Below are 21,238 nucleotides of genomic sequence, written 5' to 3' on the forward strand. Positions count from 1 at the left end.
GTTATTATTCACATTTTACCTTAAATTCACCTTGTTCGACATTATTTTAAAGGTGCTTGAAATGAACTATCTCTAAATACGGACTATGACTGACACTAGTATCGTAAGCTGGTAATTGGCTCTCCTTTTATGAGCGAGGTGGGGGGGGAAAGGGAAAGGACAATGCAGCACTGTGGATCTGGTATCTGTGTTTCCACAGCAACACATATTATATTACGTAAGCTTACAGGTGGTGGACTTTAAACTGAGGTGGAGGGACAGGTGACGCAGACCACAGGAAACTTCCTGGAAGGAAACAAAGCTGTTGCAAAAATGGTAAGGACAAAGAAGTTTTCCATTAAGCCTTTTAGAAAAATCGATTTTTGTATGTGGCAGTGTTTTTGTGTAATTACCTGCTTAGTGAAACTATATTATTGTCACTTTGCAGGCTAAATTCTTCACTCCAGCTCAAATCAATGGTAAGACGGATCCAAAGCATTTTTTTTTCTAGCTTCCATTTAGTTTTGTTGATATTGGAAATTAACTATGTTTCAGTCATCCTTACCAAGTATTGTTCATGTAGTACATGTTTTTTTGTTGTTGTTGAAAATAATTACTTGAAGAGCATGAGGGACAAAGGCTGACCTTCAGTCTGTTATGTTCCTGTGCTGTGGTTTGAATGTTTTTAAGTGAACCTTCTACTGAATGATAGATAAAGTGTTTCTTCTAAATATTACAATGAAAAGAACTATCCTGATGGGTTGCATCATGTTGTATCCCCATGCAGAGTACAAGGAGTGCTTCTCCTTATATGACAAGAAGCAAAAGGGTAAGATCGTTGCCAAAGACCTGATCACAGTTATGCGCTGCCTGGGTACAAGCCCCACGTTCGGTGAAATCGAAAGACATCTACAAGCTCACAAAATTGGTAAAGTACAAATATCAAATACAAGTATCCGCTTTTACTTTGTTTGAATGTCTATGAGTATAGTTAGCATGGTTTTTGTTGCTTAAATAGAAATCCAACTGAACATGATTTAAAAAACTCGTATTTATTTGATGATAGTCATCATGATTGTTAAGTTAAGTAATTGGTAAAGCAAAATAATCAAATGACATGTATAGTACTCGTATCTGCTGCTTTTGTTGTAAAAACCTACTTTTAAGTGTGTTATACTTATTTCTATAAAATAATTGTCCAAAAGACTTCCTGTATTCTTAGACCTTGGAAATAAATACAGACAAAACAACTTCACATGTAACTGTCCGTTTTAAAAATGCTGATTATTCCTGTCCGAACTTGTCATTTCATTCACATTTTCTCATGATTTTGTGATATAATTCATGTTTAGAAAAGACGGGTGAGCTGGACTTCTCTACGTTTCTGACGATGATGCACAGACAGATGCAACAGGAAGACCCCAAGGCAGAAATCCTGGAGGCCTTGAGGATGACGGACAAACAGAAGAAAGGATACATCCAGGCCTCTGAGCTCCGGGCCAAGCTCACCATGTTGGGGGAGAAACTCACCAACAAAGAAGGTAAAGTCAACTCAAGATGGAAATCTGCAGAATGTATGACAAACATCTAGCAGCAGAAAGAGGAAGCTGTTGACTTGATTCAGAGCAACAACTTAAAGGTTAAAGTCTACTATTTAATCAATACATCCTATTATACAGTACCATAATCCACAGTGAGGGATGCCTGGTTCAAAGTAACTGAGCAGTATGTAACTGTTTGTAAAGTTTATTTTGCTCTGCTGTATAACCTACTTTATTTTTAATGAGGTCAAATGTAAACGAAAGGTGTTACAACTGAGGAACCATGTACATTTGTATTACATTCTACAAAATTAGAGTTTTACACTGTTAATCCGATATGAATGTGAACACCCTTTAATAACCGTACATACATTTAGACTTGAATGCAGCGTTTCATTCAAACTCCCGTGCATGCGTTAAAGAACAGTTACATTAACTCTGTCCTTAATACTTAAGGGTAGCCGTAATTGTCAAACTTCCAGGGATTAAAATCGAATTGATAATTGTATTCATGAGATTACAAAATACAATATAAATTATATTCAAGAGAATGGCATCTATTGGGGCCCTCAGATCACAGTTCACAAAGAGGACTGCCCTCTCATGTGTCAGTGAATCAGGCTTTACACTTCAGCTCAGTTATCTCCCTGGGACTTGCAAGCAGCTTCCTTAAATCCACTATATACAGCTGTCCAATGAGTTGTTTGGGTAAAGCAGCTTTTCTTTGATTATTTACTCCATTTCATATACATTCAACCTTACTACAGTAATTCATGTTCTGGTTGTATCTCCAGGTGTATCCTCCTGAACACAGACTTAAATGCCGCCAGGCTGTATTGGAAAGCTCTAGTCCAACATAAACATGAGTCTTACAATTATATTTCTACTAGAGTTAAAGCAGTCACTGTTATTATTTTTGAGGGATTTATTCTGGTGATATAAGATATTTCAAGAATGGTTAGCGTTGATTTTTTATTTCGCTGTCACTTAAGGACAGAGTGGTTGTTCCACTTCCATCTGAACATTGACGTTTGATTTCCTATGTAAAGTGATGATAGCAGAGATAGTCCTTCATTTTGAAAGTAGGGGGGCTGATATCCAGTTAGTTGTTAGGGATTGATTTGTATGCAATTTGTTCAAAGCCAGAGACCTGCCAATCATAGTAACATGCTTTAAAGCGACACAAAGATTAAAGTACTTAAAGTACTGTCAGTGTATTTCCTCTGAATGGGTACTGTGCACACAAAGCAGTTCATATTCAATTGAAGTGCAGAGCTCAGTGGGGGGGAGGGACATCCATCAAGTTGTTGGAATCCAAAACTATTGAAGCTGTAAGTGATTATACTGAAGACACTGTGATCATTGTTGCTAAAGAATTTTAAATGTCTGTTTGAAAAATAATGACTAATTGACATGCCACATCTCTAACAGAGCAGTGATTTATTATGATTCAGTATGATACATGCTTATGATTTTGTTTTAGTAAAACAACCTTCTGTGTTGGAAGAATTATTCATAACCTTTACTTGAGTAGCACTTGAAAAGTGTACAAATGCTAATGAGTAAAAGTCCTGCATTTAAGGTTACAAATTAAAATTTAAAAAAGCACAAAATGACCAACAGCAAAGTAGTTGCTGTACACTGAAAAAAATATAGTTATGTGAAATCTGTTGACATAATACATTTAAAGTCAATGTTTCAGTTTTTTCAGTGTAGTATATACTGTATGTATACACCACATTTTAAAAATAGCAACATAGTTGATGCCAACACTCCTCATAAAAGGTTTACAGTATACAGTATTGGTATTCTCTGGTGAGTAACAAAATAAATAATGTCTTCATGTTAACAAATGATTGAATTGATCCCCAATGATAAGGTGAAACATTTCAGTTTTTCTAATAGGAACCACACTCACAGTCTCAGCATGCAGGTTAGGGATGTTGGCAGCTCTACGCTTTGAAGGGTCTGTCAGTCTGTATGAGGCTCCCCCCCCCCTGAGCGTTCTGAAGTGGGAGACAATACATTTTCAGGCATCGCTCTTTCGTTTCAATTCCACTTACAAAGCTGATTTCTGTGTTCCTCGTCTAGTGGATGAACTCTTCAAAGAGGCAAACGTCAAGTCAAATGGGACCGTCAACTACGAAGAGTTCACCCAGATGGTGACGCTGCCACCGGTCGATTACTGATCCTTCAGCCATGACGGGGAATTCACTTTACATACAATGAACGTGATGGTTGGGAGATGTTGCATACTGTAAAAAATATATAGCATGTTGAAAAAGGAAATTCTGTAATGGAAGAAAATATTATTCACTGTGTTTATTCCTCCATAATTATTAGTTGATTCTTCAATGAAGGATGTATTTTCTTCGTATGTAGCTTTCCTCTACGACAGTAAACATTTTGTGAATCATTGTTGTACTGTATTGTAACTAACACTATGAGATGCCGTTTGTGATTCTTTGATGGGATCAAATTGTAAATGCATTACATTCTGGGTACACATCTTTTTCCAACCTGACCCTCTACCAAAACTAATGTAATGTCCAGTTTGAGGATTTGTGTAAATATATTACAACTTTCGCTTCATTAAGTACATTCACGGTCAACTTTCCAAACATATTAAACTTCATTCTCTTTCTAAACTAATGAGATAAAAGCTGTGGAGTTTGAATGAACTGAAAATTGGTATTTTATTTCATGCACCTGTATTTTAAACCCATACCTTTATTTATTTCTGACGGCTGCATGCATAACTGTCACCTGAACATTTCATTTACATAAGCAACTTTTCAATACATTTTTCACCAAAACTTTTATTTTGTAGTATAAAGCACAGTATATAAATATGTAATAGCACATCACTGATTAATACATGAATAACACGGCTGGATTTTGTAAAGAAACGAGTTTTTCAACAGATTACATAAAAAAATGTTTTTAGTAGCTACAGCATACAACCCGCTGTCTTGATTTTGTGCCTTGAAACCAACATAATCCACACATTCACAAACAACACTCTTTAAAAACAGAAAGTACAGAAACAATCAGTCCAACAAACTACATTGAGAAAAACAGGTTTGAAGTCAAACATCAGTTGTGTTTCAATGTGGAATGTGAAAGCCACCACAGACCATTACAAATATGATTGACCCTTTGTTCGCCCTTCCCAGACGGTCTAATTAGTTTAGAAATTGTAAAAGTAATTGCTCATGGCAGGTGTGTCCAAAGAGCAGTCTTCTAATTTCTTTCAGAATGATAAAATAACCGTTGCGTCGTTGAAACTAGGAGTTAATTTTGTAATAAGCACCTCAATAAAAAAGTGAAGACTAGAAATACTTATTTTTAAATTGCAGATATGCATAACAGGAAAACACAGTTGAAAAGAATATCACTGACAATGTCTCTGTTGGCCTTCCCTAATACGATAATAAGCCAAACATTTCTGCTGTAAAAAGATTTTATTAAACAGTGAGTCTCCAAGGTAAGCTGCATACGTCAGCTCTCCCAGACTAACTCAGATACATTTGAGTTAGCTAGTTCAAGATGCTACCACGTCAAAGGCTAGTGGTTGTGTCCATTTAGGGGGACCAGGAATAAAATCGCAAAGTGAAACATACTTTCCCTTTGCCTTGTTGTTATAGCTTTAACTTCTGTCTTTTCCGCATGATCCTGGTTCAAAGACAGCATGTTATCATGTAGCTTAGTTAGCTCTATCTGGGACTATAGCACCAACCATTAGTTCATGACTAACATCACATTCCCTACTGAACACTTTTATCACTATTGTTACCAAGGTCTACTTCGCAGCAACACCAGTGGTATGCTTCAACTGACATATTCAATTGGAATATTGGTTTGGTGTCCTGTAAGCTTAATATGTGCCACACTACAATGTAGACTAGAGCTTAACCTGCTTAGCAATAATAACTAAAGAGGCTTATCGTATCATCAATTGAATCCTGAGAATTTCAAACAGATGCAATTCATACAGATCAAACCAAACAAAGCAGCAGAACACAACTTAAATGTCATGTTCCCAGCACCTATACCTGTAAACTTATGAAGAAACATTCAGTACAAAACACATCCGACAAAGCCCTTTACATGAATAGACCATACATGTCGACTTTTAAAACAATAAAAGTGAATCATAACTACACTTTTACAACTGTGTGAGATGTAACTTCACCAACGTTGTGGTTCCTGTGTTGCTTGAGTGTAAAGTTTCTCAAGGAAAGTTATTGTACGTTAGGGAACAAAAAGGTGTTGAACAAATGGCCTGTACATTCTTCCAGAGAAGAAATGTTTCTATAACGCTGCGCCCGGTGTCAACAGCTCTATTCATGGTATGGACTATCGCCACCTTATTCCCACCTGCTTTATTTAAATAAAAAAAAAAACCGCTATAGTGATTTCCCCCCCCCCTCTTTTTCCTCTTACATAATTGATTTGTTGTTCTATATAACAAACTGATTTTCCAGAGATATGTCATTTAGACATTTAACAGCATGAATCAACACAGGAGGAGATGACGCCATAGCGGATGCTTTAGCTGAACTGCGTTGTTACAATGAACAAAAAAAAAAGTCACCATAGGCACCAAGTATTTCCTGAAGCCCCCCTCTCCCATTAACATTTTACTTTGTAACTTAAAAGAATGAAAAATGATGTGAAGCAAAAGTGTGACATTAAATATGTGGTAATTGATGCTACAACTTTTAAAGGCTTTTTACTGTTGACTGTATTTTGCTGTAGACATTAAAAAGTCCACCATTTCCTAAAGCCTTCTCCAGAAGAAATGATTGTCCAATCATAGCTTAGCAACCGTAACTACACTGCAGGTCTGGGATGGACAAAGCTCTTCTTTGCAGTTTACTGAATAAACAGAAGCAAAATATTTATTTAATATAGTCCTTCACCAAATCAATAAGTGATTGACCGGAGATCTGGCTGCACATGAATCAAACACGGTTCAGACAAGCCAGTGAAAAGAGAAATTCATTTTTTTTGTAAGAATTAGGAAAACAAGTTATGTAAGCTAAACATTCAAAATGTAAGAAGAAAAAATGTATTAATGCTTTTTCTTATCATACCTTTACTTAATAGGGCACCCTAGATCTACACTGCAGTAGGCTACAAGAACAATGTTGTTTTTTGGATGCTAAATGTTTACCTGGTACTTGAAGGCTCTAGGTAGCCATCAAGTGCATATTTAAATGATCCTTTACTGAGTCCATGGTTCAAAACATGTGAGATTGAAACACAAAAAAGTCAGCCTGAGATATCAGCTTTTAAAGCTAAGTTAGCTAAGTAAGCTAGCTACAGATAAAAGGTGCAACATCTGTCAAACAGGGACCCATTGTAAAAAAAATATATATATTTAAATGGTGGACCACTGACATTGCAAAGCTGTTAGAACAGTAACTTACAGTAGGGGGAGCGGGCTTCGCCAACAGTCAATTATGTATGAATGCTACATGAAGCATTTATGAAGCACCTGGTTTCTTTTGGCCCGTTAAAGTAGAAACCACACAGCAAATTGTATACCAGTATGTTTTAATCTGTCCATTTCCTGCTGCTGTCAATAAATGAAAGCATTGTACCAACCATAAAGGTTAATGAGTAGTTTATCTGCATGTGTAATAATGATTTTTTTAAGCTGGCTACATTGATAACAGAGCCCACACTACATCTGTTACTAAGTCTTAAATCATGAAATGTCCTTCTTGTCAAACGGTATAGTATAAAAAGTGCAAACAAATATCTACATTCTCATTGTTTTGCTGGGGATGAGGCTCTGCTTTCTTATTTCTCCAAATCATTTGAGCCCAATATAATTATAGCACCAGCACAAACATGCAGAGTTGTGGAACTAATTCATAACAACTCTAATTAGAAAAAATATATATACAGAAAGAGCTGTGATGATTTGTATTTCCTCAGTGTTCCAGTTGTTGAGTGGTTACTTTATTGCGGCTTTAGCGGAAGACGAGCTAATGGAGCGGGAGCGCTGGCTGCAGGATTTGCAGCACTTCACTCGTACGTTGGGCAGGTGGCATCGTCCGAGCCAACGGAGCGTCCGACAGAAACGAAACGTTAGCCGATCACGAAGGCAAACTGCTCCTGTGGGGTGGACAGAACGAAAAGGTCACACAGAAGTTAGATGCATAATTTGTTCTGGGAAATCATTACAGAATGAATCACACAGGCACTGTGTGGGCTCTGTAAGCCTCTTAACACCATAAGTCATGCCCTTTATGGTGAACAGTAACAGGTGCAATCCCACATATTCTGCTCATGCTCTCCCCTTCATTCAACACAGATCATGTTTAGAGACCTGATTTATTTCTGAACAGAATACAAACACAGAAAGAAAATGTGTCTCCTGCTATTTTGTGTATACATTTAAAATGACAACAACCATAAACATTGAAACTGCTCAGAGGGGAAAAACTAAAAGTTAAATTCAGCCAAAACAATTATTATTTTTGGATTTAATTTTTTTCATTTGCTTATTAGTGCTGTAGGGCTAGGGTACGCTTGGGGTAGGTTTGTGGTTTACCGCAGTTGGCTAACTGTCATTGGGATCTCAGGTTCAGATTTAATAATATGAGCTAAATACTACTGTGCAATTACATCTGAATCATGCCATCCAATGTTAAAATACGCCACAAAAAACCTTGGGAATTATTTTCAACACCACCATTAATTTGAACAAATCTAGTTGGTCATCTCCAAAGCTTGTGACAGATCGGCATTTAACACGTTTAACACAATTACGTTTCTTTGTTTGTGTCATATTTCACGTTGAGTCACCTTCTCAGTTTTAAGAAGAAACATTTCCCCACATAATAATGTTCCCCATAAGTTCTATGCAGTGTGGTATACAGATATTTTAAATATGGCTAAAGGAAAACACTGATTTTGGTCAGTATCAGCAGATGCTCTGAATTGTTGTATCAGAATCAGGAGTGGTATTGCTGCATACCTACTTTTTAGCAAAACATTAATCCTCTTGCTTACCTTGAAGCTGCATAACAAAGACAAGTCTTGGTACTTAACAATTAAAAAAAATGACAAAAAAAGCTAGCACTATCTAATCTAATATAAACTATTTTAAAAAGTCTGATGTTTGGATGTCCTACAAATGTACATTGAATGGACAATACACTCGAAAATGTTTGTTTTGTACAAGGACACCTCCATAAAAAAAGAGAAGATTTGCACCATTCTTTCCACAGGTTTGTATTTATCAACCAGAGCACAGACTCTTACTACAAGGTCCAATCGCAGAAGGTACAGCAGAAGCATGAAATGGAAGAAACAGCTCCGATTGCAGATTTGAGCGTGGGCTGAAATTGAATTGTCACACTTCATCATACACTCACTATTTCAGAGCCTCACATTGTGCTTGTATTCACCTCGTAGTCTTGTCATTCAAGAGCAGTTAAGTGGGCAGGGATCAGAAGTCCTTTAGGAATGAAGTTATGGAGTAACTGTCAAAGTAAAAAAACAGAAACATGAAAAACAAGCTGCTCTTTCCAGCTGGAATGTTCAAGTGAGTTCAGAGGCAGAGGCAGAGGCTAATGGCTATAACAGACACATTAGGTATCATACCTCAACTCTAAACCTTCTGCAAATCCAAAAGTAATGTGCTTTTCAAAGCCTCAATGCCAACTATTCATTACTATTCATACTTTCAAAAGTAGAGTTAAAGTGTTCTGCTGTTACTGTTGTTCCTGTAAATCAACCTGACATGACCAAGACATTTCCCTCCTCAGATGTTAAAAAGAAAAATCAGTGTAGTATATATTATATAAGAAAGCCTGGAATGTCTTAGCACAGAAATATCTGTTGAATCTTGTTCCTCACTTAACTGCAATTATGTTTTACAATACAACAGAAATAAAAAACGGACACGTTTTTTTGTATATATTAGACAGTTCTATTGGCGCACCAAGTACCAACAAAAGCGAAATTACGTAAGCTTGATTGCAATGTCTTAAATTGTGCATAAGCTACAATGACCCACTTAAGAAAGTGCGTGCCAGAACCAGCACAATAAGAACATATGTATTGACATTAAAGAGCTCAATTTCGTTAACTACATTTCATATTGTGTGAAGATCAAAATCATTAAGATTCAGCCTTCGAACACAATGATTACTCTTACACTATATGAAAATCGAACATCATTATCTTTTCAAGGACAACAAGACTCTGGGAGGTTAAATGTCCATCCCAAATCGTATGACAATGCATCCAAAAAAATGCAATCAAATAATCATGTTCATCCATGTTGTGCCAAAGTATTGGACCAAGGATCTAAAAAAAGGGTTATACTGTACCTAGATACGCATTGAGATGTATGGGGTGCACCCTATAACATAGCCTTTACACAATGAACCCACTGATCATGTGTAAAACAATTTTCTAAGCGCAAGAGAAGAATTTCCAATGTCACCCAGATCAGAGAAACTCAATGACATCATTGGAGTACAAAGGCCACAGCTGCAACCCAATACACAGCATTTCCTGTTTTCTACACACTCCCTTTTGCTATCTTTGACCCACTTACCAACAAGCTCGAAAGTGGTCATTGGAACTTTCACATTAATGTGCTTTCAATCAATTATTGGAAAGACAAACCCTTAGTATTACTAACAATGAAGACCTGTTCACTAAGAGCTTTTTCACCATACTGTATGCATCAGCGTCATCTGTTCATAAAGAAACATCTTATGGTCTAAGTATCAGAGAGGGTTAATCAAATCCTAACAAGAGTGGGCCAGGAAACACATTAACTATACAAGAAGTGCTCTTATATGGCCCACAGTGCTGTACATTTGGAATAGACGTAAACAACTTGAACATTGCATGAGCAAAAAGAACATCCCTATATTATCAGTGTACATAAATCAAGCATGATGACCACTATGTCTTCATTTTGAATTTTAGTTACAAAAGATAACATAAGTTAAAGTGTTAGTTTTAAAATACAATAACAGTATACTGTAGCAGCTAAACTGTAAATCAGGAACCTTTCTTGTAATATTTGTGTTTTAATTCCTAAACCTGCGATAACTGATTGTTTGGCCACTTGGGGGCAGTGAAAAAACGTGCGAATACAACATTGAATTATTATTACCTTGTAAGTTGATAAAGTCAACTTAGTTGGCAAACAGTTACACCTCCAGTTGTGGAACAACCTTATCATTCATTTAGAGTTACTGCAAGTTATATTTACTTTAATTTCTATTAAAGCTCTTTTAACCTTCCTTTGAGAAAATATCCTATCAGCTGCTAAATGTTCCACTATGTTCACCAGCTAGTCACAAACCGTCTCCGTCTGCTGTCTGGTGCTGAGCATGTATCATACAGTTCGTTTTTAGAACTTTTTTCCTCTGAAAGCAGTTGCTATCGTCACTTTGAGAGCACTGATAGTATGCCAAAACAGTAACATTGCATGACAGATGAATAAGGATCTGAAACTCGCTATAAAGCTCCATAAAGCTGAGAGGGAGCTGCAGATCTGGATCATCATTTATATTTGTATGGCCGTTTTAAAGTATCAGGCTTGGAGATAATGTCCAGTGAGGGATGTGGTTATGTTGCTTCTCTATCACTATCTGTGTGTTTTGGTTCAGTTCACTGGACAGCTGATGGATAAGAGCTTAGCCTCTTGCTCTCACCTCCAGAATCCTCTACGGGTGAGTGGTGTACCATTACATGACACATATGTGGCCCTGCAGGAGCATGTGGGCTGGTAATCTGCAGATGAAAAATAGACCAAAACTCACTTTTATGACTTGAACCTTACTGAACAATTCTTCATTCATATCAGCATTCTATTTCCAACACATTATTGGCAAGTTATTATGTGTTTATGATTTCTGCTGCAATGATGCTGTTTTTCTATAAACAATTAATACTTCCCCACCAATGTTGTATCTTGTGGTGTAAAGAAGATGCAGGCTTGGAATAGGTATATCTTTAAATGTATAATAACAATGTCAGCCCAAGTTCTTTGTTGTGTAAGATGTAACTGGCTGATAAATGTTTCCATAGTGCTGCACGTGTTTTATTGTTGCTTTGTTTAAGTTGATGTGGCCTGAGAGGTTCTATATTTTCTGTCTACAGTATATTCATGAAAAGATAACCGTTAATGTACCTTTCAAGAATATGAACTACTTGATTTAAGATTTTGATGTTATTTAAGCATCTAAACTCCTCCAAAAATACATTAATACCCTATTGCCAATAGTTAAATGCTCAGAAATATTACACACACAGATCTAAATTCAAAATGTATTTTGTAACCAATTAACTTAAGCCATAAGCCCATGATTAATTATTCACCTATTTTATTTGTTTCCGTCTCATACACACAACTATATAATACAGCTCCTTAGCTCCCAGCGCTAACTCAGTGCTGTGGTGATCTTTGCATGCAGAGAAGCCTTCAGGCTGAATGCAGGTCATATGTTCACTTGACATTTGTTCTCCTTCTGTTTTCCACAGGCCATTCCCTTGAGTGCAAGTCTGTTTGACCTTGCAAACATATTCAGGAAACATAAATCCTAGAACACTTACTGTATGCTATAATGATGCCATCCATTACTCTAACATCCCCTTTTCAAAAGATATACACATTTACATGAAACATATGGGCTACAGTGTATCACGTTGTGCATTAAGTTGCTGCAATTACAGAATTTGTGAGTATCTTACATGTACTGTATGCATAATGCAACACATTGTGGATGGACAACAAAGACAACCTTTATAATGTACACAAGGCAATGCTTTAATAAGAATATTAATTTGTGTAGTCCAATATGAGTCTAAGACATAACTCATTGGGGTTGGGGTCAAGACCTTTCTGAGACCAAGCCTAAACTAGGAACTAACTCGTACCCAGTCAGTCGTATCTTATTTAAGTAATTCTTCAAGGATCAAATTAATATTACTTAACTACTTTAGGCCCTGGTGCCTTAGAGCCCTGAAATGGGGTGTCATTTCATGTGTGACAACTGCCAAGCTTCTGTATAAAAAACATTATATGTTGTTATAGCGAGAAAATAGTTTTGTAAGACCAAACAACCGTGAATTTGGTAACATAAAAACTGAAAACTGAGGATAATTCATATTTTTTCTCATTGTGGCAGTAACATGCCGTTTTAAAAAAACTGCCGTATTAATATAATTGAATATTATCTTAACAGCGGGTTGGGTGCTTTTGTGGTGGATCATTACCTGAAATCTTCAATTACTGAGTATGGTTATCTGGGAAAAGCACAGCACAGAACTTTCTGGATGCAATTTCAAAAATCAAAGAGTTACTCTCCATACAGAAGATTTAAAATATGTATTTGCAGCTTCTCCTGTTTTATTGAAGCTTCTTCAGACGGCATGTTGTCGGCTAAAAACTAACTGACCTAACCAAACCTCATTTAGTCGGGACCGGGGAGTTCAGTGGCTCCCCTTCAGTAGAATGTGTAAAAGTTCTTATGACACAGAGATCCCTGAAACAGCTTAATCAAAATCTTAAATTATAAAATGCCACTTATTGCTCAACAATGTGTCATATTTTTCTCTGGTCCCATGCTCCCAAAGCCTATGTCCAGTCCCTGCCATGAATGGACTCACATCAATATCCTCCTCGACTTCCTAGTGGGATATTAATGACCTGGCGCCAAGATGTATTGTCGAGCACAGAAAAATTGAAATCTATCTTGGGTTGCGGTCGGATAATCCAAAGATCAGCTCCTAAATGCTAACCCTATCGTCTATTCCTTGACCTCTGAGTGAAATGTCATGGGGTTGAGGGATAGTGGATAGGAGAATTCAAAAGGACTTAGGAGAAGAGACTTTAGAGAATCCGAATGCACTTTCACTATCCGACGTGTTTATGATGCGCCAGCGGACGTCATTTTGTGCGTCTGCTGCTGTGGGGAAACTATGGAAACCACAGTTTTCTATACAGCGGACTACAACATGGATGTTCAATAAGAACGAGGGACTACTGTGAACTCATCTAGAGACTCTGCACCGTGCTCTGATGCTGCTGCTTTGTGAACGTGGACAACAGAGAAACATATTCTTCATGACCAAAGTTGGAATTGAAATAAAAAAGGAAAGTGAAACTTATGCTCGTCACCCTCTCCCTCCGGTCCACATTAATACCAATGATCCCAGTATGATTGTATGAACTATGAAAAGATCTTAAAATCAATACAAATGTATTTATTATAAACATTAGTCCTTAACATCTATCACTGTGTATATCACCATTCAAACATCTTTTAGAAGTTGAACAAACCCCACACAGCTCAGTAAAGACTGTGAAATGTTGACTTTATTTGATCATTTCAGTAAAAACTAACGTTCATATTTCTCTCTTTGATTATAATACTGATGAACGTTCAAAACAAAGCACTTTGGCAACTTACCACCTATGTTTTAAAAAGCTTAATAAGCACCGTAACTTTCATGATATAACTTCTCCGTCATAATCGTTTGTTTCCGTGAACGGCCGACTGTTGTGTGACGGCAAATGCTGCGGCTGCAAGGCATTGTGGGGCAGCATTTTCTCCTCTCCTTTCGGTTAGGGAGGTCCAGTGGTTCCTAAGCTAAGAGAGGTTATAAAGGAAGTTTGAAACCTCCTTTCCTATCATGTAGAGAATTCGAACGGCACTTATCATGGCTGCTACTGAGGGACTTCCGGGTCATTTCACTCGGTTAGTTCCTAAGCTAAATGGACTATTCAACTTCATCCCTGGACAGCTGCACAGGTGGACCTGCCTCGTGTCGCTGCACTGATGAAAGACACAGCTTCTGTGTGAAGTTCCCAGTCCACATTTGATGAGAGTCCCTTTGCAGGCTCTGACACAAGCATGATGAGACAACAAAGACTATTTTATTCTTGGACATCAATTCAGCTGGTATAATGTGTTGGTTAATATATCACAGCGGGGCAGATATTGACATATGGCCAGACTTGTATTAATGTCGGATGAAAATGTTGCCCATGTGAGATCTCATAAGCCTGATCATTGTCCATAGAGAAATACCTTTAAAACTAATATAGAGTTTGATTACTTACGTTACAAATATTACTAATTATTAGGAAGAAAATAAAAAGTGTAGTTGAGAAAGTTGGGTCACACATATGTACCAACTGTGTACAATGGATAAAAGACCTTCTTTTCAATTAATTTATATTTGCATCATGTCTCGTCTGAAATTGCTCGCGAGATGTTTCTGGTGTACGTTCAGTCGTGATTGTCCTCAGTCAATGCAGAATTAGAATAGACCTGAATCAATATCTGCTCTTACGTGGATTGACACTTGAAAAAAGACACTCATTGGAATATGTGGCGAACACAATTATTAATTTGGCAGATGCTTTTGTCCAAAGTGAAATATGATCAAAGCCACAGTAGATTGATGAAAAGACTTTGAGAAACTTCGCTCCACCTAACACAAGTGCTTGTCATTGTCTATTTCTGAAAGTTATTACTCACCAATAATTCACATGTTTTATGTCTAAAGCTAATTTAATTGGCAGAATGTTATCAATGCTTTTCCAGTATTATAAGGAGGATAGACAACAGAAGTAAAATAAGATTTTCATGGTCATTTTTAAAGGATATTTGTAAAGTGCTGTCACATTTAGAAACATGTTGTACACTACCTGTAAAGTTGAATGTTTTCTATCCTTAATTATCATTAAACACGACACTGTTACACAGCGGAAGGTTGACCCTTAAGGAAAAGTTACAATTGTTTTAATAAAAGTCGCCCACACAGTGCAGTCAAGAGTAAAACACCAAAACCCATTAACTTCGCATTTAAATAACAATACAATAATAAAATCTAAATTTGCAATCTTGAAATGAACACAGAGCATAGTTTTGTTATAAATATTCATGTCATATGCAAGACCGGAAAGGATAAAATAGTAAGGTCTAGTAATCCCAAAGGGGATGGGCCAAATCTTTTTGTACAGAAATAAAAAGTAAAAAAGGAATGTAACCATTGTATTTCCTTGTTGGAGCAAAGCACGGAAACAAACTATTAGCTGAGATGGAAGGCCACACACGGTCTGGGAAATCCAATTAAAAGGAATAAAGTAATGTCAAAATTAAAAAGAGATGGAGCAGAAATAGTCCTCCTTCAGGAGACTCATCTAACAGAACAGGAACACCAAAAACTTAAAAAGTGGAACTTCAGTCCATATTCATCCTCTTACAGAAAGGGATCCAGGAGGGGCGTAACAATCTTAATCTCCAGTAAATTAAATGTTTAATGCACATATGAAAAAAAGGACAAAGATGGGAGATATGTACTTATTCGGGGAAATAATTTGGAGGGTACTTTAGTTACCCTCCTGAATGTATATGCCCCCCCGGGATCTGAATGGTCATTTTACAAACAAACACATTTTTGAAATAATAACATTGGAGGCCCAAGGAATTCTAATTTGTGGGTGAGATTTCAATGTTAGACTTAACGCAACTTTAGATACATCAAAACCCCTTTCCTCAGGAGGGGAAAAAATAACCAAGAACATTAAATTGATCTTGGGGGACCTAGGGCTCTCGGATGTATGGCGAGACCTAAATCCGTCTACGAAAGATTTGACCTTTTACTCACACCCACACTCAGTATATTCAAGGCTTGATTATCTGTTCATGTATCAGAACGATTTTTATAGGGTTCAAAATTGCAGTATCGGGCCCATGGACTTATCAGACCATGCTCCGGTCTCCATGGCATTAAATCTAGGACTAGAAAGGAAAAGCACAATCTGGAGACTGAACACAGGAATTCTTAACCAAATTAGGCCTCAAATCAGGACCGATATAAATGATTATCTGAACGATAATGATAATGGAGAAGTGTCCCCAATAATCTTGTGGGATGCATGCAAAGCTGTCCTAAGAGGAAAAATAATTGGATATTCCTCAAACATAAATAAGCAAAGAAAAGAGAAAACAAATCAGCTTCAAACAGAACTAAAACATCTAGAAAATATACATAAGAAAACCCTAAATACAAAAACTAAAATGGAAATAGATAAAAAAAAGAACGAACTCCATGAAATCCTCTCAAACGACATTAAAAAGTTATTATGAGGTAGGAGGTAAATCAGCAAAACTATTGGCTTATAAACTAAAAAACAACAGGTAGAAACACAATTTATAAAATAAAAGACCCTGAAACAAGTATTATACATAGTAATTTAGGAGACATTCATCAAACTTTTGTCTGTTTCTATAAAAACCTATACACACGGCCTAAAATAGATAAAACCAACATCAGGAGTTTCCTTGATTTGATAACTTTTCCTAAAGTGAGGGATAAGCAAAATCATAAATTAATTATAGAAATTACGGGAAAAGAAGTAGAAAAGACAATCGCTGACTTAAAACCCAATAAAGCCGCAGGCCCAGATGGTTTCCCAGCTGAATGGTACAGGGAAATGAAGGATCTACTTATCCCAACAATGAGGGATGCTTTTAACCACATGCTTCAGACAGGCATAGCCCCCCCCCCCCCCCCTCATGGGGGGAAGCAGTAATCTCCCTGATACCGAAGGAAGGGAAAGACAAATGTGACTGTGGAAGCTATCGTCCAATAAGTGTGCTAAACCAGGACTATAAGATCTTTACCCACATTTTGGCAAAAAGACTCGAAGAAATCCTCCCTCAGATAATAAATCTAGATCAGACAGGATTTATCAAACAATGGCAAACTCAAGATAATATCTGCAGAACTCTACATATAGTTGAACATATGTCCAAAAACAAACTCCAGGCAGTACTTTTGAGCCTCGATGCAGAAAAAGCCTTCGATCGAGTGAATTGGAAATTCCTATACCAAGTTCTTGAAAAGTTTGGCTTTCATAAGATCTTTATTAATACTGTTCAAGAACTGTACGACAACCCTTATGCAAGAATAAAAATAAACGGAGCCATATCAAATTCTTTCAACATTGAGAGAGGGACACTTATTCGCAATTTATATCGAAGCTCTGAGTTTGGGGGTTACTCAAAATAACAATATTACCGGTGTAGAAGTATATGGTCAGGAACATAAAGTATCATTATTTGCTGATGATATATTAATATACCTGTCAAACCCAGATGAATCATTCTTGAGTTTACTGACTTTTTTGGATATTTATAGTTCTGTCTCAGGGTACAAACTCAATATAACAAAAACCCAAATACTGAGCTTTAATTACAAGCCAAGCCAACATATAAACTCACTCATTGATCTTAAATGGGATCTCTGAACCACTTAAGATATCTGGGAGTAAGCATCTCTAAAGATTCAGAGGAATTGTATACACTACATTTCAGCCCTCTAAGTCAGAAAATAAAAAAAGACATACATAGATGGAACTTGATCCCAGTGCTGAGCTTTGAATCTCGAATAGAATCAGTGAAAAACTAAACCAAAAAAGCCATCCCTGACGAAGTCTGGACAAATTACTGTACTTTTCAATGGAAGATCTCGAGCTCAGGCACAAAATGTATAGTTGGAAGATGCTGAGCAGGTACCTTTTCAGCCCTGCTCAGTCATCACATCATCTAGCTCCCCCCAGCTGCTGGAGGAAATGTGGTTCTCAGTTAGCACACCAATATCATTTGTTTTGGGCTTGCCCTTTAATAGTAACTTTTTGGTAAAAGATCCATATCGAAATTGAAATAATACTACAGGAAAAAATCCCTTTAAACTGGGACGAATTTCTATTTGGGCTCGTACATTCAATCCCCACAAACACTAAAACAAAACAATTATTTGGAATTCTCACTGTTGCAGCAAAAAAAGCAATAACTAAATTGCTTTAATGAGCATTTTGTGTCCTGTGGTTCTCTGTTTGATTCTGTGACTAACTCTGCTTCTGTGAACACCACAGTCTGTGACTCTGAACAATGTGGTCTGGAAAACCCTTTCAGTTGTACTCCTTTTACTGTTAATGTTATTCATGAAGCATTATCTAAGTTAGATCCTAAGAAACCGGCTGGCCCGGACAACTTAGAACCTTTCTTTTTAAAGATAGCTGCAGATTTTATTGCTCCACCTCTTACTTCTCTTTTTAACCTCTCCCTCAGCACGAACACAATTCCAAAAGTATGGAAGTCTGCTTATGTCTTGCCTTCACTGAAAGGATGGGAGGCAACTATTTTAAATAACTATAGGCCAATCTCTAAATTGTCAGTTCTGGCGAAGGTGCTCGAACGCCTAGTGAGTGAACAGGTAAAGGAGTTTTTATGTAAAAATAATATCCTGTCTAAACATCAGTCAGGTTTCAGAAAGCAACACAGCACCATCACTGCGACAATGAAAGTGGTAAATGACATTACGAGTATCTTAGACAATAAGCAGAGTTGTGCAGCTCTGTTTATTGACCTTTCCAAAGCGTTTGATACCGTCAGTGGGGTGGTTTGTGAGCTACCTCTCTGAAAGGTCCCAATGTGTTCACTTTGATGGGCTCACTTCTGAGTGGTTGAACATTGCTAATGGTGTTCCCCAAGGTTCTGTTTTAGGTCCACTTTTATTCTCCATCTACATCAACAGTTTAGGTGAAAATGTCGATGAAGCTACTTTACATTTTTATGCTGATGATACTGTGATGTACTGTGCAGGTCCCTCCATTAAAGAGGCTGGTGTTAAATTGCAGACTGTTTTTAACATTATTCAGACTCAGCTCTCTGAACTAAATCTTCTTTTAAAATGTTGAAAAGACCAAGGTAATGCTCTTTTCAAAAGCTAAAAAGACACCAGAGCCTGTTTTAGATATTGTAACTGCGCAAGGAATAATACTCAAAGTGGTTGCCTGTTACAAATACCTTGGTATCTGGCTTGATGATTGTATCTCTTTTAAACTTCATGTCAATAACATGCTTAAAAAGCTGAGGGTTAGGCTAGGGTTCTTTTTCAGAAACAAGTCCTGTTTCTCGCTTGAGGCCAGGAAAAGGCTAGTCACTGTGACCTTTTTACCTGTGCTGGACTATGGGGATTTGTTGTATATGAATGCACCTGCCAATTACCTGAGAAAGTTAGATGCCGCCTATCACAGTGCACTGAGATTTGTCACTAATTGTAAAGCACTTACACATCACTGTACACTGTATACCAAGACAGGTTTGCCATCACCTCCTGTACGGAGGCTCAGTACACCTTTGTTGGGTAAACTCCTGTATTACATCTGTTCACTGATAACACAGAGAGTTGCGAGCAGCTATTGTCTGAGATCGCATGATGTAGTCTTGTTAGATGTGCCAAGAGCAAGGACTGTCTTAGGTAAGACAGCTTTTATGTGCGCAGCTCCACTTGCTTGGAACGGTCTACAGCTAAAATTGAAACTGAGCAATTGTATTCCTCTGAATGTTTTGAAAGCAAGTCTAAATGAAATGCTCTTTGAAACTATGGGTATTTGTAAATGTTGATAAGTATGTAAATGTAGCTTGTAAATATGTTGTATGATATCCTCTACTGTTGTATGTTGTTTTATGTTTCATGTGGAACCTAATTGCTGCAGGTCTCCCTTGAAAAAGAGATCTATGATCTCAATGAGACCAATCTGGATAAATAAAGGTTTGAAATGAAATAACTAGAAAATGGCTCAAAGCGGATATCCCTTCTCTTGACAACAGGTACGACAAAATCCATGAAATCTATGTTATGGAAAGAATCACCTTCTCAATGAGGCTTCAGGAAAACACATTTGAAGAAGTATGGAAAAAGTGGAGAATTTAAATATCCCAAAGACGACCATCCCTTGTTTGACTGTTTCTATACACCGATTGAATGTATATGTATAGATGTGTATGTATGGTCACATGTATGTGTGTATGTGTATTGAATGTATATATGTATGTTGATATGTATGCATATGTACATGTGTAGACATTTGCTACTTCAAACAACCCCTGTGTACTTTTTCGTTTTTATTTTACTTTGACTAATTTTGTTTGCTATTTCATTTGTCACTTTCGGGTCTCTAAAAATATATGATTTGAAAAACTGTACTTGTACTATAATGTGACCCCAAATAAATAAAGAATAAAAAAATAAAAAAGGAAGGCCACACACAGCGCTAACATGGCCAGCTTTGTGCCGCCACAATATCATAAGCCTCAAATGTCTCCATAATGCTTCTATACATCTGTGCCTTTTAAAAGTCAGACCCCAACAGGCTGCCCTGTGAGAAACAGTGGATAAGATAACAAGTGGATAACATAGTCGATAATAAACAGAAATGCCATTGAACTGCTGTGGCATACAGAAATGAAAAGATTATTGGCACATAATGTAAAAGTTGTTTTCATCCTTAGGATTATTGTCACTTATTTTATTGCATATATTTTTAATAGGGCTCATAAAATAAAAAATAAGCTCCAAGGGAGTCTTTTCTAGTCATCGTCCTTAAAAGACACATGCTCATAAAACCAGGTATAAACTTTGATATATTGTAGGCAAAAGAAAGAAAAGCAAGTGATGGGAATTTCCAGTCAGGAAAAATAAGTCTGATAATTTTCCTGTTGTGAATAGTTGCTTTGAATGCAAATGTCTTCTACTCCAAGTTGGAATTCTTTTTTTTACACTGCCCAGATAACAAAGAAGATCTTTGATGCTACTGTAGTCAGCCTTTCCACTGGCATTGTGCGGTGGCATCATAATAGGAAGAGCTGGTG

At 37.0% G+C, this 21,238-nt stretch overlaps 2 protein-coding genes across 2 annotated transcripts in view; one reads left to right on the forward strand and one right to left on the reverse strand.

Annotated features, from left to right (window-relative positions):
* The first annotated feature begins 224 nt into the window (after nucleotides 1–224).
* Nucleotides 225–4,172, forward strand: calml4a (calmodulin-like 4a). The gene is made up of 5 exons (XM_034107214.2): nucleotides 225–315; nucleotides 428–458; nucleotides 767–907; nucleotides 1,332–1,520; nucleotides 3,612–4,172. The coding sequence occupies exons 1-5, from the start codon at nucleotides 313–315 to the stop codon at nucleotides 3,707–3,709; spliced, it is 462 nt and encodes a 153-aa protein (XP_033963105.1). The 5' UTR covers nucleotides 225–312; the 3' UTR covers nucleotides 3,710–4,172.
* Nucleotides 4,173–4,765: 593 nt separating this feature from the next.
* LOC117464651 (A disintegrin and metalloproteinase with thrombospondin motifs 7) overlaps nucleotides 4,766–21,238 on the reverse strand; it is an 81,747-nt gene continuing 65,274 nt past the window's right edge. Inside the window, exon 24 of the mRNA XM_034107189.2 lies at nucleotides 4,766–7,649. Within this exon, the coding sequence (XP_033963080.1) occupies nucleotides 7,489–7,649 (161 nt within the window). The 3' untranslated portion in view covers nucleotides 4,766–7,488. The remainder of the gene's footprint in view (nucleotides 7,650–21,238) is intronic.

The sequence above is a fragment of the Pseudochaenichthys georgianus genome, chromosome 3 (genome assembly GCF_902827115.2).
Source record: "Pseudochaenichthys georgianus chromosome 3, fPseGeo1.2, whole genome shotgun sequence".
In the NCBI taxonomy this organism is placed as follows: domain Eukaryota; kingdom Metazoa; phylum Chordata; class Actinopteri; order Perciformes; family Channichthyidae; genus Pseudochaenichthys; species Pseudochaenichthys georgianus.